This window comes from Polyodon spathula, chromosome 6 (genome assembly GCF_017654505.1).
Source record: "Polyodon spathula isolate WHYD16114869_AA chromosome 6, ASM1765450v1, whole genome shotgun sequence".
NCBI lineage: Eukaryota > Metazoa > Chordata > Actinopteri > Acipenseriformes > Polyodontidae > Polyodon > Polyodon spathula.
The window spans coordinates 22,723,066-22,749,287 of NC_054539.1; the positions used below are offsets into that span (position 1 = coordinate 22,723,066).

General features: G+C 35.1%; 1 protein-coding gene across 1 annotated transcript; it reads left to right on the forward strand.

The window, feature by feature from the left end:
* Nucleotides 1-4,856: 4,856 nt before the first annotated feature.
* On the forward strand, nt 4,857-25,259 carry LOC121317025 (plasminogen-like). Its single transcript, XM_041252565.1, has 19 exons — nt 4,857-4,963; nt 6,027-6,162; nt 6,716-6,822; nt 9,564-9,678; nt 10,565-10,704; nt 10,924-11,044; nt 11,847-11,965; nt 12,282-12,444; nt 13,205-13,329; nt 13,721-13,883; nt 14,901-15,121; nt 15,348-15,496; nt 15,986-16,079; nt 21,440-21,554; nt 22,509-22,583; nt 23,448-23,588; nt 24,041-24,147; nt 24,540-24,685; nt 24,976-25,259. Exons 1-19 carry the CDS (start codon nt 4,915-4,917, stop codon nt 25,138-25,140), a joined length of 2,451 nt encoding a protein of 816 aa, XP_041108499.1. The 5' UTR covers nt 4,857-4,914; the 3' UTR covers nt 25,141-25,259.
* Nucleotides 25,260-26,222: the final 963 nt, after the last annotated feature.

Sequence of the window (26,222 nt, forward strand, 5' to 3'; positions counted from 1 at the left end):
GTAACCAAACAGACATCACAAAAACAAAAAATTTAGTGGCAAAACAAAAGCATTAAAAAAAACAAGGGAAGGGATATGGCCATATGTGTTACTTTTACAAGCTATTGTAAACGGCTACAACTAATTATAACAAATAAAGTACACCAAAGTGTGCAATAAAAAGCCTGGAATTGCATCTCGGGCTTCTGGTGACATGGATCCTCCACCTTCAATAAAATTGATTCGCAATTGTAAGCAGCTCACAACCCTGTTGTGTAACTACACTCCGGCAAGCACTGGGACATCCATTGACATCAGATGGAATACCACAGCAAAACAACAAAGCAGGCATTTACAACTTAATATTAGGGAACTTTTAAGAAATATTGCCACTCTTATCAAACATGGGTAAAACAGTTTTTGAAGCTCATAAACATATCATATTTGTTTTAATATTCCTTTGATTTATCTAACAAACGTCAATAGTTATGCCTTGTTGAAAAGTGAAAGAAGTGAAACACACTACATTTCTTACCTGCAGCAGGGCTCTGCACATCATTGCTTGCTGACCACTCTGATTTTGTGCAAAGTATTCACTTGCAACATCCATCTGGAGCTGTCCTTGGATAAATTAGTATTTAACAGGTGCGGGAAAAGAAGACGGTTTGTGCTAAAACTGTTTGATGATGAATCTTGGCCAGTCCGGCTGTTATCCACATCGTTAAATCCACTATTATCTGCATTTACAAAACTGTTGCTTGCAGAGTGATTGATCAGCGGGATTTGTTCCGTGAACACGTTGTTGCAGTTTTGTGCCTGAGCGCCAGTTCCAGTCATGTCACGTGAATTTGGCTCTAGCTCACTTGATAAATCCATTGACCACTGTCTTAAACAGCTTATATTCTTAGGAATATCTGTTGACATGTTTCTAGTAATATGTAGCCACAAGAGACTCTTGCCATGTAAGTGCAAGTAGTTTCTTCTTGTCCTGCCTGTTATGATTTATGTGACTCAGCTGCATTTTTAAATCTATTTTTTCATGATGATATCTAAAAAAAGAAACATCATGGGTGAGTTTTTTTTTGTTGTATTTTTAAAAAATGTATATACCCCCAAGTGAAATATCAAACTAACACAAATGAGTAGATCTATTCTGTATTAAGGGCTATTTGAAGTTGATTTCAAAAACATGACGGCATATAACTGGCTCATGAATTTTGCACCATAATAGTTTCATTACGAATTAAATGATGAATAGAATAAAACACCAGAGAGTCTATAGTTGAAACACCATTAATTAAAACTGGGTTTCCAATATGTCATGGTGGAGATTCCTCATTTTTCTCTCTCTCTCTCTCTCTCTCTCTCTCTCTCTCTCTCTCTCTCTCTCTCTCTCTCTTTTTTTTAAAATAAATTCCTTAAAATAGTCAAGCTTTCAACATTTTGAAGAGCTCCATTTCGTTGACCATATTCTGCTCTGCTGGATCGGGTAGGGATGGGATAACTCTTCTAATGCAAATCACACCAATGTGTGCTCACAAATTATCATAGATCTTAAAAGCGGGGAGGTGAGATTTTGGGGTGTTTTGTGTGAATGGTCAGCTATAAAAAAAATATGTAACTGTGCTTGTTTAATTCATAATTAAGCTGAATATACATTTTTAAATCAATCCTGTAAGGTGTTCAGATATTCTAAAGCATTCATAGAAATAAACAAACATCCATAACATGCAAACATATAAAGACAGCATATTCAGCAAACAGAATAATGCTCTTACAGTCATCACCGGCTTTATAAAATATAACAACATGTCACATTTGTTTGTGGTTAGAAAAACAGAGTATGGAAATTTAAACATACATTTGTTCTTCTCTTGCTGGGCACCGGCTGGTAAATAAGATCACAGTTAACGTCAGCAAATACATTAATCAAGGAGTATAAACAGCTTCCTGTATCAGTACTGTATTCTATTAGCATATCTGCAATTGGTTCTTTTTAATACCTGCTGTGTTTTACATACTGATGCATTATTTAAAACAACTTCCAAAAAAACTAATGAAAATAAACGATGTAAAAATAATTTATATATCAATAAGACGCATTGTATTCTTTAATCTTCCCAGCAAAGGCTACTATTCTGAAAAGGTAACCAAACCTTGCCCAAACTAACTGATTGCTCCAACTGTTATATAATATATATATATATATATATATATATATATATATATATATATATATATATAATCGTTTGTACCAACTTATTACAAAAAGCAAATAGTATGCTCGTAAAAAATAAATGTAAGTTATGAATTTCAGATTTATTTTACAATAATGTCTATGAGCAAAAAAATTGTTTGCAAGTGCAGTACATGTCCAGTAAAATAAATAAATAAATTAATAATATAATTTAATAATATAAATAATAATAATAATAATAATAATAATAAAGCTTTTACATAAGGTTTCTTGTTGCATCAGCAGTAATTCATGTTACTTTTAAAAAGCAGGATCTTTTGGATTAAATTGGACAGTTTTAAAATGTATCCAGAGTTTTTCTTTCGTTTTTACTGCGTAGAAAACAGAGTAATTAAAACCCAGCGCTTTTAATCTAACCAGGCGTCTACAGCGTCGTTATTAGTAACTGTAAACATTAAACTGAGTCAGATGCACTGGTTAAAACGCTGAGAATGTTATCTTATAATTATAAATAACCCTCTTCTGATTATATGAAATCCGGTTCAATTTCTATCAATCGTACACTTTTGTAATAGAAGTGAAGAAGCGCTATTCAGCGTAGGTTTCCGTGCCACTTACAACGGGCTTTGCTAATAATGCCCAGCGCACCTCTGCTGGTATTCCACTGTATGGGACTTTTACTGCACCGTGAGAATTAATTCAAGTGATTGATTGCCGAAACCAAATTGTAAATTACAAAGCTGGTTCTTGGTAACTAGTTTAAAGTGATGGTGTTTTGTATGCAGCCATTTGTTTTAAATTGCACGTTTCACATTTTCTGTTTCCTATTTTCTTTTCGCAATGAAACCTAAAAGGCTCCTTGTTTATAGATCACCCATATTCCTTATCTGATGACCTGATATAAAAAAAAAAAAAAAAAAAAAAAAAAAAAAAAAAAAACCGATTTCTAAGTCATCAAAAAAAGAAGCGATTTTACATGGTTTATCAAGAGCAATGATGACGAGAGTACTGCTGTGCTGTTTAAACATGGCATATGCCTTTCTGCCAACTCTCATTGTTTAAGATGAGATATATAAATAAAGGGCTATTTTCAACACGACTTTATAGGACTAAGGGGACATTCCAAGACGTGATTTAAGGTATTATTTCAGAATGTTACCACCTAAATGATATAGAATGTGTTTGTCATGTGCTGCATAGATGATGGTGCATTGAAAATCAAAGGTCAAATCAGTTGTACATCAGAAATAATGACCCTTATAAATAACACAGTAGTATTGCACTGTGTACTTTAGTGATGCAATTCTAAACGATTAACATTACTCCGAAACTTTTTTACACAGACTACAAACGTTCAACAGAAATACATTGAAACACCTATTTACTGTATTTAAGCATTGGGCAAATACCTTTTATCTGTTTAAAGTCCTTTATTTACTATAAGCTACTATTTTAAATTAAATGCTCGAAAATTAGCAAACGTTTGGTGAGATATATATATATATATAATATATATATATATATATATATATATATATATATATATATAATAAATAACTTCGTTGGATCTGCATCTGCTTTGTTTGCAGAAGGCAGGTTAATGATTAGACTTGATAAGAATCACATTTTTGAATAAGAAATGCTTGTGGTCAGACTATTTAAAAGTTGATCACTGTATGTAATTGTTCAAAACACAGCATTCTCCAGACAAACACGCATTTAATTCACCTACAATGAGACTAAAATATACCCTTGAGCAATGAAGGGACATTTAAATATGTGACTCAATGTCTGTGTACCTGTATCACACAACAAAACAGATGAGTGCAGTTACTAGTGTTACTCTACACGTGTATGGAATGGTTATTTATTCATTAAAAAATATATCATATTTTATTATTAAATTGAAGAACACATAAAACACATATGTGTGCTCTTTTTTTTTTTTTTTTTTTTTTGTTATACCAAACATTTTATCAAGGTCATGCTAACAAGCCAGTCCTAACCTTCTGTCTAGGAAATCAAAACAGATGCATCACAGACTGATCTCACAATAACACTGATAAACAAAAGGCATGTCACGCTTTGAGAACTTACTGGAAATGAACACCTACTCAAAAATAGTCTGTTGGTTTGCTAATTACTATAGTGTAGTATTCATAAAACTACAAAAAAAGAATCCTTGATATGGTTTCCATCACAGGGTCACATTATTTGTTTGCAAGGAATATATTCTTCTCAAAGTTGTGCAATTTTCATTAGAAGCACCCATTTGTGGATTTGTGTTTTTTTTTTTACTCAGTATCGCTAAAGCAGACTTTATGTGTGTAGTTAAAGTTGAACTCTCTTGTAAAATATCTATGTATTAAAAAAAAATAAAAAAGTAAACATGTTTGTTCCTGATGAAATGTGCATAGTTTTCAAAGCTTACTGTTGCCCTTTGGTAAGTTCAATAATGTGAGCAAAATGATATGTTAATGGTGAGAATAGTATCAGAGGTAAGTACGTTTTTTATTTTTTATTTGGTTATTTAATGTTCTACACATTTTTAACATAGAAGATAACAGTCAGCTGTACAAGAAACCCAGGTTAGATGAACAAATCAAGTTTGAACTTTTGTCTGTGTCCTTGCTAGGACAATGATTGACTATCAGTGGTGCCTTTTTGTTTGCCATCAAGAGCCAATAAAAGGTACAAACATCTAAGAGGTCTTAGAAGTGCTGGATGTCAGTGCCAAAATGGTTACCTGCAGAGCAGCATTTTTACTTTTCACTGTTTTCCATTCAGGTATGTACATTAAGATCTTGTATGAAGAAATCTGAAGCATTGTGAATAAAATACATTGGGGTTTCAGTCTAATAATTACATAGTGCAATCGTTTGTTTTGGTTATTTTTCTTATTATAACTTGGATACTGCCACAACTGATGTTATTTTATGTATTTAAAAATGTATGTAGAAAGTTGTATCTGTAGAAAAATGCTATAGCTTTAGCCTGGTTTGTGTTGAATTAATCAATGTCGTCTATGCAAAGACCAACATCCCCCGTTGATCCTACTGGGAACTAATTAGGTTATGTTTCTCCTGTAGAATGAGTCTTGGTCTTGAAGCTCCAAGCTCTCTATGTATTTACATATCCAGTAATTAAGAAACTGCAACTACTGTAACATAGCTCAATTTAAATGAAGAAGAAGAAAAAACTACAATTGAAATGAAATCATTTGTGTTTAATAATTCATTTTTTTTAAAAACTGTTTATAATACACTTTCTTGAAAAGTTAAAGAAAATAGGGAGCTTTTCCTGGTCTACGTTATGGTAACTGATCAAACTAGAGTGACCCCAAAACAACTGTTTTTTTTTTTTACTGATAATATGATTAAGATTTATTTTAAGAGAAAAGAAAAACAGATTGAAAGGAGAGACTTAATAACATGGTTGTATTCATTTTAGGAGGTTTGCTAGTTTTATTACTAATATCATGTGGTTAATACTGGCAGAGTTTCATAGGATTCCTCTAAACGGGATTACATTTGAATTGTGTTTTTGCAATGTCCTACCAGTGCCAGTCAAAACAAACAACAACTGTGACAAATATAGGGGATTTGTTTTGCTGTTTTATACTGCAGCACTAAATTATTGGACAAAGTTATCCAAATGCTTGTTATTTGATACTTTTAACAGCAGATAGTAAAATTTAACATCCTAATTAAAATGTAATCTTTGGATAGATCTGCCCTCAGCTTTTAACAGCAACATGTATGTTAGGGAGTTGCATCCTAGTCAACATATTGTACTGTATACACTACAGAAAGAGATTAATTTTGTAATTTTTGTAACTTTTTTTTTTTAGTGGCGGCCAGTATTTTGGATAACTATATCAAAACTGAAGGAGCCTGGATATTTGCTGCCCGGAAAAGCTATTACATAACAAAAACTAGCCTAGAATGTGCAGAAAAATGCAATACTGAAACAAAGTTTACTTGCAGGTACAGTTTATTTTTGTATTGATAGCATTGTATTTTTTGGATCAGTAATGTAAGTAGTCACATACTGACTTCAGTAAGAAGACCATGTCCACATTGAGTAAATACGCTGACGTGTTACTCCATGCTCACTTGATTGTTTTTTTAATTCATGCATTACCCATCAAGCCCAACACACATGGTACATTAAGTAACTGAGGTGCCCAGAGCGAGAACTTTTCCGTTCACTCAGATCACAGATGAAATCTGCTCTGCAGCTCTCAGCTGCTCAGAGGAAGAGAAACTGAGCATGCCGTTAAGTGGGCTCTTTCACAGAGCTGCTCTGAGTGGCTCACTTACTTAACTCTCCCACTGTGTCCTGCTGAATGCGTATCACATCAGAATGTTGGGGTCACAATTCTGGTGGCCCAGAAATGTTAATGTTACAGCTGTGGAGGAAAAATGGGCTTCAGTAGAATTTTTGTAAATTAAAACTAAAGTCTGCAGATTACGTAGAAAAACAATGCATACACGTTGAACGTCTTTTCTAACATTTAGTTTTTCTTCCCATTATTAGGGCTTTCAGATACTCTACCAAAGACCAGGAATGTATAACACATGTAGACAACAGCAAAACAACGCAGGTGTTGCGAAGGGGAGACACAACTTTCTATGAGAAGAAAAGTAAGTGAATATTTGAAAAGTGGATAAGTATATAATGTTACCTCTTAAAATGTCCATGCCTGGATAAGCTTTTTGCAACAGTTAGACTTACCCCCTGTTCTGGTTCCAGATATCACATTCCTGATAATTGCGAAATTCACAGTAAATTTTGTCAAAAAAGTCTATAAGGTTAATGATTTATAAAAAACTGCGTCTGTCAGTAAGTTAATAAAATAAAAACACCACCCCATTATGGGTTTAAGCAAGTGCAAAGGTGAAAGGCAACTGTGCTATGAGGAATTAAATAAATATAATGGTTTAAAACATGCAAGGTATGACGGTTTGAGAAAATAACAGCTAGTGTTCTCTGAAAATGTGCCTTTCCTTTTTTACTTGCTTCAAAACTGGGGGCAAAGTTTATCATCAATTTTTTGGTACAATTTGCCAAATTGTATTTCAACATAGAGTAGTGTCTGGGCCAGCTAAAACTTACCGCAACAGTTCGATTGGAAAAAAAAAGATCAAGAGAACTGAGAATCAGGGGGTCAAAAAATATCTTCAAAGGGAGACAGCTGGATTTGGTTACATTCAAGAAATACTCCATCTGTGCTGTACACCCTATGGATTGTCAGAGTACAGTACATTTCCTGTTCCTGATAGGAAACCTTTAAAAAAAAAAAATAGCAAAGAACTATATTTAATCAAGAAATATATACAAAACTAGCAACACATATACATAAATGTGTTTTTAAGGTGATTGTTTACATTTATGTTTCCATACACTGTTTCCGGTATTTTCTTATAATCAGAAAGCTCAGAAAGAAACAAAAAGAAAATCTTGTGACATGAACAAACAAGCTAATTAACATATTTGGAGTCTCACTATTCAAGTAATTCTGTCTGAAATAAACCAGAAAACCATTTGTTTAAATTAGCTGAAAACCTGTGTACTATTAGTTATAATTGCAGATAGAGAACAGTACTTTTAAATGTAATTGTAACTGATTAAGTGTGACCATGTACTGCAGCTGTCTTCCAGGAGCCCCATGTTAAAGAAGTGAACTGTGTGTGTGTGTGTATGTATGTATGTATGTATATATATATATATATATATATATATATATATATATATATATATATATACACACACACACACACAGTGCCTATAGAAAGTCTACACCCCCTTGAACTTTTTTCACATTTTGTTGTGTCAGTGCCTCAGAGTTTCATGCATTTAAATTAGGATTTTTTCCTACTTATCTACACACCACATTCCACACTGTTAAGGGGAGAAAAGTTTTTATTGAGAATAAAATAATATATTAATTTTCCCTTCTATCCTGACAAGTGCCCCAGTCCCTGCCAATAACAAAGATCCCCATAACATGATGTTGCCACCACCATGCTTCACAGTAGGGATGGTGTTCTTTAGGTGATGTGCTGTGTTGGGTTTTCGCCAAATATAACGCTTTGCATTTAGGCCAAAAAGTTCCATTTAGTTTCGTCAGACCACAAAACTTTTTGCCACATGGCTACAGAATCTCCTGAGTGTTTTTTTGCATACTTCAAACGGGATTCAAAGTGGGATTTCTTGAGTAATGGCTTCCTTCTTGCCACCCTACCATACAGGCCAGATTTGTGGAGTGCTTGGGATATTGTTGTCACACGCGCACTTTGACCTGTCTTGGCCATAAAAGCCAGTAGCTCTTACAAAGTTGCCATTGGCCTCTTGGTAGCTTCTCTGATCAGTCTCCTTCTTGCTTGGCCATCCAGTTTGGAGGGACGGCCTGATCGAGGCAAGATCTTGGTGGTGCCATACACCTTCCACTTCTTAATAATCGTCTTGACCATGCTCCAAGGGATATTCAAGGCCTTTGATATTTTTTATACCTATCCCCTGATCTGTGCCTTTCAAAAACTTTGTCCCGGAGTTCTTTTGAAAGCGCCTTGGTGCTCATGGTTGAGTCTTTGCTTTGAAATGCACTACCCAGCAGAGAGAACCTACAGGAACTGCTGAATTTATCCTGAAATCATGTGAATCATTACAATTTAACACAGGTGGAGGCCACTTAACTTGGTGTGTGATTTTGAAGGTGATTAGTTACACCTGAGCTAATTTAGGATTGCTATTACAAGGGGGTGGACACTTATCCAACCAAGCTATTTCAGTTTTTATTTTTAATTAATTTTCTACACATTTCTATAATATTTTTTTTCACTTGGAAGTAGGATGTGTAGATAAATGGAAAAAAAAAAAAAAACTATTTTAATTCCAGGCTATAAGGCAACACAAGATGAAAATTTTTAACGGCGGTGTAGACTTTCTATAGGCACTATATATATATATATATATATATCCTTCATTTTCTACCATACTCTAAATACTTTTTGGTATTTACTTTTTCAGCTAAGCTTAAAGTTGACTAGTAAACAAGCACAAGATAGGAGAGGTTATACACACTGTAAAAGGTTTACACAAACAAGGTTGAATCAGCCCATGCCAGGTTATTACTTGTTTGCTCTGCTTTGGACAGTCAAGTTCAGTACATTCCCAATGCTGGAAAATCAAGAAGACAAAGGCCAAAGTTTTTTGCAAGCACTGGTAAATATGACGTTCATATGAAATCAACTAAATTCAGTGGTTCAGGCCAATCTGCCAATGTTATACCTTTAATTTACAGTTGGTATGATACATATTTGTATTATTAATATTTAGTTAAATTTCCCTGTTCCCTTTTTAAGATATTTGTACCTTTTTTCAGTTTACCTGACAGAGTGTAAAGAAGGCAATGGAGTGGGCTATAGAGGATTCTTATCCCACACTGCTTCAGGAAAAACCTGCCAACAGTGGACATCCAGCACCCCACATAAGCCCAAGTATGCGTTGCTTTTTAATAATGTGCCTATATCAAATTTAAGATACTCATAGTGTGCTGTGCCTTTCACATGTTGCATATGTTTTTTTTTAGAAAAGTATTTGAATTACATGTGATGCACACCTTCTCTCACAGGAATACTGACCCATTCTATAGAAATATATGTAAGCAACTTATTAATTAAGTCATTTTACTAAGCTCAGGGATATGTTTTTTATGATTATTTTTAAATATATGTGGCTTTGCAAAACTTTAAAGTAATTGTAGCTAACAAATTAATTGCATACATCTTAACCTTTTTGTTCTTCCATGAGCTACAGAGGTCGTCAAGTGTGCAGTTTTATAAGGAACACATTATATAGCAAACATTTATTTTAATTGTACAATTGTACTACACTAACTTCTCAGTTAGCTTGCCTTGACTTCCAGGATGTCTGCTACTGCTTTACTTTGTCATTTCACCCTAGCAGAGTCTTTTGGATCAAAGCATGATACTGGCTGAAAGCATTTCAGTCACTAGAAGTAGATGATAGGTTATTGACAGGAAAAAAAAGCCAGTGAAGGGGGGGGCAATTACATCCTCTTGGTGAAAAGACGCAGAATGTGCAAGAAATTTTTTATAACTTAGTATACTGCCAGATACCGTGTTTTAAAAGGAAATGCATGTTTGCTAATACATTTGTTACTTTCAAACCTGAACATTTAAAACCAATATCATGAATGGGTGTGCATGACGGGGAAAATGTATGGAGCTCTTCTGTTAGCTACATGACAAATACCTCGAATCTTGCTCCCTGACATTATTTTTTTAAATCACAGAAGCAATTCAAGCCGACCCCTCTTTCTGTCAGTTACACAAACCCAACAATGGTTATAATTGCTTACAGCATCACAGCAACAACACATCCAGATGCAAATTTGGAGTCAAACTACTGCAGGAATCCAGACGGTGATCCAGAAGGCCCATGGTGCTACACCACTGATCCAAAGTTGAGATGGGAACACTGCCTGATACAAGATTGCAGTGGTACTGTTTTTCACACTGGGTTTTTTTTTTCCAGTCTCTGTCTGTTTTGCCATATCTGCTAATATTCTTTATGGTTTGATATCCAGTTTACATTTTCTTTGCTACAACAGTTTCAAATTAAAGTTGCTGCATTTCATTTTATTTTTTTTTAAATGTAATTGAAAAGCATCTTTAACATACAGTGCTTCCTTAAAATGAACTTTCGCCATACCTTTACAGAGGAATGCATGCACTGCAGTGGAGAAGATTACCGGGGGAAAGCTGCAAAAACAGAAAGCGGCTATGTTTGCCAACGCTGGGATTCTCAAAGTCCACACAGCCATGGATATCTACCAGATATGTAAGTGCTGAAGAATGCAACTGACCACAGATGAAACCTATGTGTGCATGGGACTGTAAATACTACAAACACTATTGGCTCATGTATAAACTGCTATGTTCACTGTAACTACAAACTGGTATTTTTGTGAGTAAAACTACCAAAATATTGTCGATTTTATCTTTATTTTGTCAATACAGATTACGTCAGTTATATATCTGTGCAAAAATATTTAAAACATTAAGGTTAAAAGTTTCTGTTGAATAAGCACACATTTTCTAAGACCACTGCAAATGTACTGAAATTACACTGTCCATATCAAAGCCAGTGATAACCAGTCACGTTCTTCTTGGTAGATTGTTGTCTTTCCAGTTTGTTTCACAGTTTTGTAAAACTCCTGATGTTCAGCTGCGACGCAGTGGCACTGCAATGGCAATGCAATGGTTCTGTGCTAAGGAGCAATGGTAGCACAAGCACAGCTACAGTTGTGTGTGAGCCATTGGTAAAATGTTATCACACTGGTAACATTTTCATATTTTGACATACCAATGATATCACAATGGAAAAAGCAAAATATACTGTACTGGCAAATCTATCTTTGTTCTACTGTATCAGGACTATATATTCCAAACCCATTGTGTTGTTATTGCAGTTATATGCCAATGGTATCCCAATATATGTTCTTAACTTTTCTGTTAGAGCCGGTGTTAGTGTTTATTGCTTAATTAAATAACAAGTAAATATATTGCCATGGTCTCCTGCTAAACAGTACATACATTTAAAATGGCTTTGATAAAAGGGTACCTGTTTGTTTCATTGTTAGATTGCCAGATAAATACCTAGAGGAGAACTATTGCCGGAACCCTGACGGAGAGCCTCGGCCCTGGTGTTTCACAACCAACCCTTTAAAACGCTGGGAGTACTGTTCCATCCCTCGCTGTGGTAATTTTGCTCTTCACACACAGTCCAGCTCTACACCATTAACAATCTGAATGTTGTTGGTGAACTCCTGTAATACACATCTATTAAAGGAGCATAATGGATATATTACAGTCACAGTTGACCAAGTTTCCGGTTTTGACAGAAGAGTGTCTTCTCATGAGCACTTCAGGTGGTCAAGAGAACCACAAAGCTTCTGAGCAGCTCTGCCACTCACGCAGTTGTGCTGGTGCTTGTATAGCTAGATAGTCCCATTGAGAACTAAAAAATAAACCATATATATATATATATATATATAAAACAGCAACGTCTTTTCTAGTTACTCAGCCTCCTGCCATCACCCCGGAGTTGACATGTGCAACTGGAGATGGCAGTTCTTATCGAGGAACCGTATCCGTGACAGAGAATGGAAAAATATGTCAGGCCTGGGATTCTCACACCCCACACAAACATTCCAGAACTTCAGAGAACTACCCCTGCAAGTAAGCAGACTTGTCAAAGGAACACTTTTTTTTGGCATAGTCTCTGATGTTGCCCAGCGAAACCATACTATAGAAGGGGGCCAGCCTATGATGTGTTGCATCACTGCACGTGTAATGAAATCATTAACCAATGGCCCAGATACAAAATGGACTTGTGTAAATATTTTTAAAGTAGCCACTATAAAGGAATCATCATTTTTGATGGAAGCCATTTCATAATTATGGTTATTCATTATAACACCTGATCCCTTTGATTATACATTTTGATTCATGAGACAGTTGACACTGTAAATCATCAAAGTCATCATCATTCTAATGTGAAATACCTTATGCATATCCGGTGTCTATTTCTAAAATAAATACAATCAAGCTGAATCAAGGACGATTAGTTCTATAGATTCTGCACATACTGCATCAGTGCTTATAGAGTTCTCATGCTTAAAATAGAAGGATGTATCTAAATGAAAGATAACTAACTCTTTAATATCAAATTTCTAACTTACCAGCATGAGCAATCTTTTTACTAGTCCCCTTTTCATTATGATACAATGTAAGGTCACATGGCTTAATTGCTGCTAGACTATTGGATACAAGTTGACAGTTCTGGAAGTGTTTAGGAACACAGGAAACTGACATTTCTAATTTTAAAGCCTTCTTTTTAAAATGAAAAAAAAAAAAACAGCAGTTTGATTTAAAGGTTAATTTGAAGATAAACCAAGGAGATATTGCAATAAAATAATATTCTGTGTTCTACTTCCAGAGGTCTTGAAAAAAACTATTGCCGAAACCCTGACAATGAAAGAATGCCTTGGTGTTACACAACTGACCCATCAACTCGATGGGAGTACTGCAAAGTGTCAAGTTGTGGTGCTCAGCCTCAGACAGGTACGGACTATTTGCTTATTACATTTTTTAACCATTTTCATGGAGTGCTGTAGTCGAATAACCAACATGTGCTGGAAGTGGCTGTGCAGCTGGTTTACAGCCACCCTCATAAGTGGACTTAACATAGGACTCAGAAAATTACTTTACTTAGATCAGGCTGCTCATAATTTGGTACAGGGTGATTTGTTTAGTTATTCTGTCTTTGGATTTTAAAAAAATGTAAGGTAGATAGATTCTAATGAGATTCTGTTAAAAAACAAAACAAAATCACACAGGAATATGAAAACGTTAAATCAATGTTAGAGCTCTCAACGCTGGTTGTATGACGTAAATGTAGCTCTTGTTTAAAAATAAATAATTCCATGTATGGATTTCTATTTGTTTTTTTCAGTATGGGAAGAACCGATTGTTCCTCCTCTTTTGGACTGCTACGTAAATAACGGGAAGACATATCGTGGAATAACATCACAGACCATCAGTGGCAAGAAGTGTCAGTCCTGGAGCAGCATGAAACCTCACAGTCATAATAAGACCCCACAGAATTTCCCAGATGCGTATGTTCTTTCACTTACCAAATACAAACCTGTTAAATGTGGCAAATTCAAAATGATGGCCTACAAATTCACATAGGTTTACAGCAACTAAACATATACTGTACAGTTGGACAAACCAGTTATCCAGTACCATGAATGAGGTAGTTATTCACCTTTATTTTTCAAGGCTGAAACAACACTTCAAACTATAGGAACGTCTGCCTTGTATACTGAAGTTCTTTAATAGTTATCTATCATCCAGACCTTCAAACAATCCCAGGCACAAATAATCTAGTAGAGTGTTTTCTTAGCTGACAGATCACACCAATGTACTGAGTTAAGTTTTTAATTGTAACTAATTGTAGTTTGGGAAAGAGGTTGTGGTTGCTCAAAATGTACAAAATGAGTCACTTTTACAATATAATTAATTAGTATTAACTTATCACACAAATGAAGATTGTACCCAGGAATAACTTTAAAACACAAAATATTAGAATTTTTGTAAAACATAGTCCAGAATTAACCGCCACAGTAGCTGAATGTGTGTAGACCTACAGGTGGTGTGTCACGGTGCTGTGGTCAATTTCTTAAAGGTGCCAGGTATTTTTTAATTTTTTTTTAAATTTTTGAATATTAGAATTAGGTTTGGTGTTCTATGCATGACATGCCATCTGTATACAGGATAAGATGTACTGGAATCCTGGTAAATACTCTACTTCACTGTGATGGTTGATTTCTGATAGTCGATTTATAATACACTTGCAAATGATTTATGCTGTAGACATAATAATAGTTCGCAGATGGGTTTTGGGGTATTTTGGATGGACGGTTTGGTGTAAAAACAAAACTGTGACTGTTTCGTTCACCCACCACCCAGACAAACGTTTTGGCACAATCACAACACTGCAGTAGCCATTAGTCAAAATAAATGATTTTGTAGTGAAACCTCACTTGGGCACTTAATAAATGATTACATAGAGATTCTAAAGTTGTGTAAACATAACCAAAATTTAGGGAAAAGAAAATTCTGGTTAACAGGGATCTGAGGAGAAACTACTGCAGGAACCCTGATGATGACAGGGCGCCCTGGTGCTATACCATCGATCCCAGTGTGCGATGGGAATACTGCAGCATTGACAGGTGCCCAATTGTGCCATCTAATGATGCCATCACCAACTTCAAGCCTCCTGTGGAAAAACCTTCTTCTACTGTTGAGCTTTCAAAACCAGAAGTACCTCCACAAAATCCTGATGCTAAAGGTGATGGCATAAGTGTCTTCTATCACATATTTCCTATGATTTTTTATGATTCAGCCATTATTCCTGCATACATTCATTCACATTTCTGCTGGTAGAGAATGGAAAACAAGAAATGTACAGTATGTTTAATGCATTCAAATGTCTACATGAGGCATTAACATTGGTACTATTTTCACTAACCAATGCATTAATCAATCTATTGTACTCTAATATTATTCTACTTTAGACTGCATAGTTGGCAATGGAGAAAATTACAGAGGGACAAAGTCAATTACTATGCTGGGGGTAACATGCCAGGAATGGGCCTCCAATACACCACACCAGCATGACAACTTCACTCCTCAGACCCACCCTGATAAGGGACTTGACTCAAATGTAAGTATCTGAATCACAGCTGAACTTCTCTAGAAAGAGCATGGGAAAAAAACAAAGTATAATAACAAGTATTCAGGAACGAATTACGACTGTAAATTAAAAATTAGAATGACGAAAAAACAGGATATTACAGACTTAAACCATGGCAATGGATGGTTGACAAGTGGTATTTAGACCTATATGTCATTAGGTAATCAAATAAGGTGTTAGCATCATTCTAATAGATAAATAAATAATAAGTGTCATGGTAAAGTATAACAACTGATCGATCACTGAGGAGAGTTTTTTTTATTTACCTGACCAAATCGAATGGTTTTATGGATTATGTTTTAAAGGACAGGTGTGTGTATTTTCTGTACAATACGACAGCACGATGGTCTGGAATCAGCTGATACATATATATATTATACATATATATATATATATATATATATATATATATTATATTTTTCTTTTTTCTTTTTTTTTTTCTTTTTCTTTTTCTTTTAGTATTGCAGGAATCCAGATGGCGATGTAAACGGACCATGGTGCTACACAACGGATCCAAACAAAAAATGGGACATTTGTGAAATCCTCAAGTGTGGTAAGGATATTTTGTATTATTACTCGCCTTTGGAATATTACAAACTAGCAGAGACTCTCCAAGACATTAAATACATTTTTAAGGACAAAAGGCAGGACTTCCCCTCTACCTTTATTAACACAGGTTTAGTTTTGTAAACATAGATTCTGTTGTGTTCACATCTACTGTGCAATTTTCCCCTGTGACTGGGTGGTATGTTCACATGGGGTGCTCAGGTAACATAGCATATCCAATGATAACCCAGATTCAAAATCTGCAAATGCGGTATATAATCATATGGTAATAAAGTAATTCATGCTTTTGCGGAAATAAAGCACTCCAGTCTGCATGGTCTCCGATTCATGCACACCTACATCATACAGGTGAATGCTGTGGACTTCAGATAAAATTCTGTTGGTTTGCATTTTATTTCAAGTGTTCCTTGAAGACAAGTATGAGGCAGATTTCCATAATGCTTGATTGAAACTTATTTAGTATAGATTCAAACCATCGCTGTAGTTTACACTCTGTTTGATTCTATTGTCACATTATTAGAGATATTTTTTAAATGAATAGGTACTGTATTTTGTTGAGTGGGGTGATGACTGTAGACGTCCAGTAAGATGTATTTATTGGTTATTACAAAAAAATATCTGTGTATGTATTCCCGGGCTAAAAACCTTATACACTGATTGTGTCTATCTGTCAATGTCACACTAGACCAGGTGAACAGAGTAATTGTCTTCATTTTGCATCAATCTTCACCTAACTCTTGTCATACACTCCTAGCCTCCTACAGATGTTGCGGATTACATTTAGCTAAAATCAAGGGGAATTTAGTTGCTCTTACTTTGTGAGATGTTTGTTTGAAATAAAGGGCTACACCCTTACCCTTACACCCAGACCTTGGCCCCTCCCACTTTTAGGAAGTCTCCGGTGACGCTGGCTATAATCCAATAAACTTTACATTTTATATGAATATTTGTAACCTCTACTTGTGCTCATTCATTTTCTTATTTTAAGCAGTCCAAAAAGCATGACATCATCTCTTTACACTGTATCCGCCAAATATGCATGCACAAATCATACATGATTACCATCCAATAGGTTTGATAAATGTAAATTACAAAATTTGTATTGAGATTTCAGCTGCTAGGATAGATCGATTAGCCAAAAATGTAATACAAGAAGATCAAAATGATTTCATTTCTGGAAGATATTTGCATAATAATATAAAAACGTGTTGGAATGTAACTACCCAATCTACACAGAAAAATATACCAATATTACTACTGTCATTAGGAAGCTGAATTCCCTTATCTTATTCTAACATTAAAACATTACTAATTTACTGATAATTGTATTTATATACTTAATTGTATTTACACAGGGGCATCTGCAAAACTTATTTCAAATTAAATACTTTCAACTTCTTTTTTTTTTTGACACAGGATATCCTTTTTCTCCAATTCTTTTTGACATTTCCACAGAACCATTAGCACAAGCAATAAGACAAGAAAAAAAAAATTATAATTATATTAAATATAAATTATTATAGGTGATTAAGAGATAAAAATAATCCTTTATGCAGATGATATTATTTTATACATAACAGATCCCAAAAAGTCCTTATCCACCCTGTGGCAAAGTGGTTTGTAGTGCGCAGGTGTAGAGGTGATGCAGTGCTCAAGACAATGACAAACAATAAAGGACTGGTGAAATGTGGTTTATTTGTAATCCAAAGTCTGATGACAACAGTAAACAATAAAGAGAACAGGCAATACACAGCAATGTGTATTGCTTTGTTTAAATCCACAGGTTAATTCCCAAAATAATAAACATGGTATTTAAACACAGACAATAAACACAAACACGGTCACAAGTCCATTGAGTAAGTGAGTGCTCGTGGTGAAAATACCATTATTCATGAACAAGTGCAGTGTTGTTCGGGTTTAGTGCTGGCCTGTAGCGACAGCTCTGGATCGTGTTAGACGTCTAATAAGAACAAACACATAGATTTTAGACATGACAAAACAAACAAAACACTCCCGATAACAATATGATTCGCCTTCTGGTTCAGCATTAACCATAACAAAGGAACAGATCACCTCGCTATGTCCCCTTACGTACTGTCAATCACGCCCCCTTGGTTAATGATTGCAACTGTTCCTCCAATCCACGGCTGCCACATCATTTCCCTTCCGGGTCGATGGTTTAGTGTACTTTAGCCCTGCCTCCTTTCTAGATGACTGACTTCCGCCTAACACTGGGAATGAATTGTCTGGCCATCCAGTCCAGGGCACTCTGTTCCCTTTACACAACGCCCTCATAGGTTGGGAGGGAGATTTATCACCAAGAATCATTCTGTCTCTGTCACAACCCTCACATAAATAATTAATAATATAGTAGTATATCTGGGTATAAAATAAACAAATTAAAATCAAACATATTGCGAATAAATTACAAAACACCACCTCATGTAGCTGATTTACAAGATTACAAATGGTCTCCTTAGGGGATAACATACTTGGATGTAGAATTACATAAAAATTACAAGATTCCTTAAAAGCTAATATCACACCATTAATAGACAGATTTAGACAAGGAGAGATGAGAACTTTTACTCATATCACTTATTGGGAGATTAAAATGATTTATGTACCCAAATTTCTTTCTCTATTTAAAGACATCCCATGCTTACCTAGCAACATTTTTTATTTATTTATCTAAATATAAAATAATGAATACAGTTTATTACACTAAGTTAAACAAATTCTAAATCCACACCTACCACATCCTCTGAATAAAAAATTGAAAACATTATACATGCATTTTGGGGTTGTGCTAAAATTAATGCAATATGGCAAAAAATCTAGCAAACATTTCTGATATTTATAAAATAAGGCACACAGTGATACCTAGCTTCTATGGCAAGCCAAATTATCTCAAATTGCATTTTAAGATATCTTCAAATGTTTAGCGATATCTGTAAAACATTTCAAGATATCTCAAATTGAATTCCAGATATCTTCAATTGTGCAGTTTGTAAGATATCTAAAATGAATTTAAAGATATCTGTAAATCAATTTGAGATATCTAAAAATGAAATAAAGATATCTCAAATTGATTTATAAATATCTTTACATACTATGGAAACCATATGGACTGTGCTAGCATGGCACGCCAAACTGTCATTTAGAGATATCTTCAAATGAGGGTTTTAAAGATATCTCTAAATCATTTAAAGATATCTCTAAGTAACTTCCTGTAACGTCCTGTTCATTTAAAGATATATGTAAATCATTTGAAGATATCTTCCAATAACTTCGTGTTCATTTAGAGAAAAAAAAAGACAGCTTGGGAGGACACGTTTCGGAGGACACAGCGGTGAACCAGGAGAAAAATTATAAATGGGCATTACAAATTGGGAAGAAAACGGGGGTAAAAATAATTTATGACTAAATTAAAGTTTTGATGTGTTTTTTTATTTAATTTTGCCATGTGAAGGGATTTGAGATGTCTTACGTGAAAAGCACTAGATAAAAATGAATTGATTGATTGATAACCCCGTCTTTAATCATTTTTTTGATTTAATAAAGTGTGTGTTTACCTGGGGCAAATGCTTTAGAATAGTAGTAGCTAATGTAATAATACAGCATATAGGGAAAGTTTATTTGAAAAATCCCACTTTCAAATTATTCCCCAGGATAAAACTACTGCAGTTTAATAAGGGACATTTCAAGGGGCAATTGTTTTGGGGGTTAGATTTAATGTGTTGGGGCAAAAGCCTTGGAACCATTCAATAATGCAGTAGACCTGGTTTATATGTGTAATTTACATGGTCTTCTTTTGTGTAAAACCCGTTTTTTTTTTTTTTAGGAATTCATAATATAAAAAAAGACGATTGGAAGACATGATTTTGTTGTTATAGGAAAATGGAAACTTAAGTTTTATTCTGTTCTGGGTTTACCCAGTTCCTGCACAAACACACACTTTATTAAATAAAAAAATGATTAATTAATTCATTTTTATATATCGCTTTTCATGTAAGACAACTCAAAGTGTTTCGCATAACAAAATGAAATCAATCACAAACCAAATACATCGAAAAAAAAAAATTATGTATGATGCCTTATTCTGAGATTTGCCTTAAATTCAAATAATGAAGTTGCATGTTGTAACTTTTAAAGTATTTTTTAAAATGCTTCAAATATACATATTAAATGGTAAAGGTAAAATGCATGCTCCAATCAGCAGCTACATTGACATCTGTGTCATCCAATGGAAGCACCAAAAGTTTTTTTGCATTCAATTCGGCGATTCAATTCGGTTGATACCTGATTCCTGACGGTTGACTCAAGGAGGGGTGCGGTTTGATGTCTGACAATTGAGTCAAGGAGGGTTGATGTCTGACGATTGACTCGAGGAGGGGTGAGGTCTGATGTCTGATGATTGACTCGAGGAGGGGTAAGGTCTGATGTCTGACGATTGACTCGAGGAGGGGTGAGGTCTGATGTCTGATGATTGACTCGAGGAGGGGTAAAGTCTGACGATTGACTCGAGGAGGTGTGATAGAGGCAGTTATTGATGTGTGAGACTTCAGTGGGGCTTGCCTGACACTTGACTCCAGTAAGGGTGATGTCTGAGGATGTCCTAAAATGGACACTGTTTTCCTTCTTTCACTTCCTCTCCATAACGTATGCATGCTTAGTCCCACCTATTCATAGATACAGTATCCACAAGCTGTCACTCATGTCTCTCTTACTGAAGGTAAACTTCATTTTCGGGCAAACGTAATTCTAAAGGGCTGCGGCAACACTATTCCTAATATGTAATACTTATCACTGAAGTTATGGGTATGGGTTGTGGATTTTGATTTTTATACATGTATGAATGTTAGTTATATATTTCAGAATATGTTTGTATTATAAGATTGCATGTATTTTATTTAAAAATGTGTTATAAAACATATATTAAAACAAAAACATACTGTAGAGACTGAAGAGCAGTCAGAAGTCATCAAAGTTAAGTTTGGGTGTAAAAAAAAACGTGTTGTTTATTATACAGGCAATACACATGTGCATGTAGCAGACTGCTTCCTAAAATAAAAATCCGGTGGAAGCTAGCTAAGTGACATTTGATTTTCGTTTCCAGTCCACCCAAACCCCACTACACCCCTTTAAGTTACCTACAGACTGTGACGCAAGATTACTTTGCAGTTCTTGATAAAGCTCACCGATTCTCTGTAGAGAAAGTCGAAACCTCCGTAAACACTCAGATATATTTAAATAGATTACCAAGACGCTTTACATACCATCTGAAAAACAAGATAAATGCGTTTGCGTCTGTAAATGTATGCCTTTTCTTTCCATCTTAAACAGAAGTCCTGGAGTGCGGATACTCTGCTGTGAAACCCAAAAGATGCTTTGGCAGAATCGTTGGCGGCTGTGTTTCCAAGCCCTACTCGTGGCCCTGGCAGATTAGCCTTCGCACAAGGTGACATTTTTTTTTGTAAATATATGTGTTAATATCCAAGCATCAAAAGAAACCTATCACTGTTATAAGGCATTTTTTTTTTAAAAAGGTATGTAAATGATGGACAAATGTTTTTGGTTTCTTTTTAATCACTTGATCATTCATCATTGACCATGACACACTTGAGTGACTACGACTGAAGCATATGCACTTAATCACCTAAGCAGTTGATTTGACACTGGATATGGAGTGATTTCAGCTGTTGAATTGCAAGCTTGAATAAAAGCAATAAAGAAAATCACATAAAAAAAAAACAATATGCCATGTCTGTCAAGAGAACAGTGCCCTCGTGCAATAGGCATGTTGCAGGCTGGACTAGGGCAACATACTGGTGGCTCACTGTGCTCACAGCCAGCAATTTCAAACCTGGCGAGACAGTATAACCAGACACACTCTGTCAATGACAAGCCACGAACCGGGAGACCAAGATCACAACACCTGCCCAAGATCGACAGAACATTTTGCAGTACCTTCATGATGTTAATTGTTAATCAGCACAATAAAAAGTCACTGCACCTGCTCTAAAACAGAGTTTGTCATTTTTCGATCACATCTAGTGAATTTTGTCCAAATATAAGTGATAAGTTTCTTTGGATGCTCAGTATATATATGTATGTACATATGTTGCAACTGATCCTATCTGCACATTCTTCAAAAAGGTATAATTTGTTATAGCTAATTAGAAAGCATGTAGTGATCTAATCTTTCAGATTAGATAATAAACCTGAGCTCCTTCGGTCCTTAGTAAAGAATTGTGCCGATGAGGACGGTTGTAATATAGGATAGGCATGCACACATTTATTAAAACATACAGTTTTTTGTTTTGTTTGTTCTGTTTTCTTTCAAGATGATGGGAGAGGCTGTTATAAACTGTTGTAAAACAGCTTAATTTATATACTCGTTCTTTTGTTCCAGTTTCAATGCCCATTTCTGTGGAGGTACTCTGATAGCTTCACAGTGGGTTCTAACTGCTGCCCACTGCCTGGAAAAGTAAGTGAACACATGGAAAATGACCCAAATTGGATTCTGTTTGAAATGCAGTACAAAGATAAACTTATTAAAGGTTCAGCTTGTGCTTCAAGACAGTGTTCTACTGTACTTGTGCTATATTGAAGGCCATTTTAATGTCTGACTAAAGGTAATGAAAAACGTTCTATCCATCCACTGTATTTACGATTATTTTGTATCTTAAATGTACCTACAATGTCATGTTTTATAACATTGGTATTTCATTTTCTTGCTTTCAGAGTGAGACAGATAAAACTGCGACCAAAAAGTGTATTAAAATGAGCACGTATTACTCCAAATGAGTGAGATGGCATGTCTGGATAGCATGTCTGTTTGTTAGTAGTCTAGTAGTTTTATTTTAGTTTCTAAAAAAAAAAAAAAACTTGATAAATATGTCCAATTATATTTGCAAGCCAGTATCAAATCCAACATTAGTTAAATTTACATAAGAAGAAAAAATGTCAATATTTGGTTGATAGCACATTTTAATAAGTAACAAAGAAAGAAAATGTATGAACAAAAAACACAGTTATTTGGACCAATGAATGACAAGCGAGCAAACACTTTACACAATGAGGCTCAGAGTAGAGCAGTCATTACCCCACAAACAAATGCCCTCTAAAAGCTAACAGGACTTGTTAAATCCTAAATATAACATGAAAAAAAAACCCCATTAAAAACCATCTTTTCAGTTTAGAATGTTGTCGCATCAATCATTACCTGTAGATAACTGAACCTCTCCTTCGGGGACACCTAACTGTCCCTGTGGTCAATTATCCAGCAGAAATGCCTGCTGCTTAGGACATTAATGCTTAAGTCAAATTAAACAAAATGTGTCTTTCACAGATCGTCAAGGCCCTCTGCATACAAGGTCTTGTTAGGAATCGCTACTGAAAAAGCAGATGAACCGTCAAAACAAGAGAGAGATGTTGAAAGACTGATTTTGGGACCTAGTGGAACAGATATTGCATTAATTAAGTTAAAAAGGTACTTGAATTTAAGTGCACGTGTATTTTTGTTCTCGTGAAATGTATGACACAATGTTATTGACTACAGTGAACCTCAATCCTGACTTGACTGCCTGTGTCTCTCCCAAGCAAGGTGTGGTGTGGTGCTTTTGTAATGTGTCAGATTCTAAACCAGAAGGTCAAAAACATGAAAGCTAGAGCATTAGGCAACTGTACCACCTGTAGTGTTGGGTCTCCCACTAATAAAACATGTATTAGTTAGAGTGTTGTAATGTAAAAACTGGTAAACGTTTAGTTAATCACTACATGAATTACAGTAACCAGCTGGTGGACCTGCATATGTAATTTACATTTTGATTCATTGTAGCTACTATAGTTACCATAACCATGCTTAATTAAGAGATCCTAATTGAAAGCCATACTTAAAAAACAGAGAAAACATTAACCATATGTGCCTGTTATGTGTTTCAGTCCTGCTTTACTTAATGATAAAGTGCAGCCAGCCTGCTTGCCAGAGAAAAATTATATTGTGCCGAGTGGAACAGAATGCTACGTGACAGGTTGGGGTGAAACGAAAGGTATAGTATTCTATAACTCATTTTTATTCTAATTGGAGTTTACATGAGTGAATTTTGCATTCAGAGAACTGACCAACCATGGACATAGATTGAACAGGGATCACCAAGGGTATACAAATACATATTAAAACATGAATAGAATTTAAGCAGGTTTGCTCCTTTATTTATTATTTATTTATTATATTTATTTATTTTATGAAGCACAGTGACCAAACTTGTTTTGACAGTTCTTTTAAACCATGCACATGCAGCGGTTCAGCAATAAAACAAATAAATTGTAAACGTGATAAATTGGATTCTGTGGTACGCTATAATCCTATCTGTACAGTAAATTGACTATATATGTATATAAAATATATACTCTGTATTTTAACTGTTTTATTTTTATACAGGTACCGGAGGAGATGGTGTGCTTAAGGAAACCGGGTTTCCAATCCTCGACAACAAAGTCTGCAATCGTCCAGAGTATCTCAATGGCAGGGTGAAGGCACACGAAATGTGTGCAGGAAACATTGAAGGAGGCACAGACAGCTGTCAGGTATGGAACCGATTCAGTTCTTCTGTTTTCTTCACTGGTTCATGTAATCAGGTTTATATATATTCCCAGAAAAAATGCCACCTTATATCTTGTAAACATCTGCATTTAGTTTATAACTTTTCAAAATAAATTATATAAAAAATAAACTATACATTTTCAAAAATTGACAAACTATGCCACACCTATAAGTCTAACAATGGAATACTTGTAGTTTCTATATTTGTTGGTTAAACCGATATTAAATCTGGCAGGTAGTGGATTGACCAGCAAATTCACCTTTCCTCCCTCAGGGTGATAGCGGTGGTCCCCTGGTTTGTTATAAGGCTAGGAGTTTTGTTCTTCAAGGAGTGACTTCGTGGGGGCTTGGCTGTGCCAATGCCATGAAACCTGGAGTCTACGTTCGAGTGTCCTACTTTGTTGACTGGATTGAAAGAACCATGAAAATCTATCAGTGAGCGAGCAACTTTGTACTCTGCACCTACAATGACCTTTTTAATGTTGTCTTTATAATTAATACTTTTCTTAATGTTTTGTAAATACAGCACTTTGAAATGATTACGAACAAAGGACTAAATAAAAAAAATCCTTACTCTGTTTTTTGTTTGTTTGTTTCTACAAAAATACTACAATATTGTGCTATTATTCAGTAACCTACTCTATAACAGGGATAGTCAATAGGCGGACCATGGTCCAAATTCCGACCACCAGTACTTTTTAGAACGTACAGCAAGATCATATGCTAATCTATGTTTTGATTGCATATACACATTGGAAATGCTGTGGATTTCTAAGACAACATGGGCAGGACTTTCAAAAGCTTGTAAATTATAACTCTAGTGATCTGAAAAAAATGACTCCCCTCTCTACCTTAACCTCTTTAATCCATTGTAATGCCAAAATAATCTTATTAGATCAGCCGTCATAATAGACATGTTATCAGTAATACGTACATATTTTCCTACCTCAAATTCTGGAATGTAATAATCTACTCCAACCCTACCATTATCTATATTTTTAGACCCATCTGTAAATCTTACAGTAATTTTCCCACACAGTTTACCCATTTCCCCGCCTGTTCACAAAAAAACCCTCTTTCCTCCTTTTCTTTAACTTTTAATAAATGCAGATCAATCGCTGGATTTTTAAAACACCATGGACTGATGGCCCGGCTCCAGCTCTATCAGTCCCCTCACCCGCAGAGAAGAAAGTGGACCACTATTCTCCAGGGGGGGTGGGGGCCTCACACACACCCATATACACCCACATTACTGAAACTAGTGGTATGGTCTCACCCCAGAACAGTACAGATAATGTGAATGCACAGGATCAGATTAAACAAAAGTCTGCCGACCTGAACTGACTTACATTCATGAAGAGATATTGTTAACATTTTTCAAATTAGTGCTCAAGTAATTATAATTATTTTGAGTACTCTAACCCACCCCTAAACACAACCTTTTTAAAACGTTCGGCAACATGCACTGATTGATTGGAGAAAAGTTTAAATTTTTAAAAGAGGAAGACTCCTTCGAGCATT

Bases quoted from the DNA above. Each gene is read 5' to 3' on its own strand.
- LOC121317025 (XM_041252565.1), top strand. From the start codon at position 4,915: ATGGTTACCTGCAGAGCAGCATTTTTACTTTTCACTGTTTTCCATTCA. The intron at 16,080-21,439 runs GTAAGGATATTT...CATCTTAAACAG, and splicing joins TTGTGAAATCCTCAAGTGTG to AAGTCCTGGAGTGCGGATAC. The intron at 23,589-24,040 runs GTACTTGAATTT...TATGTGTTTCAG, and splicing joins GCATTAATTAAGTTAAAAAG to TCCTGCTTTACTTAATGATA.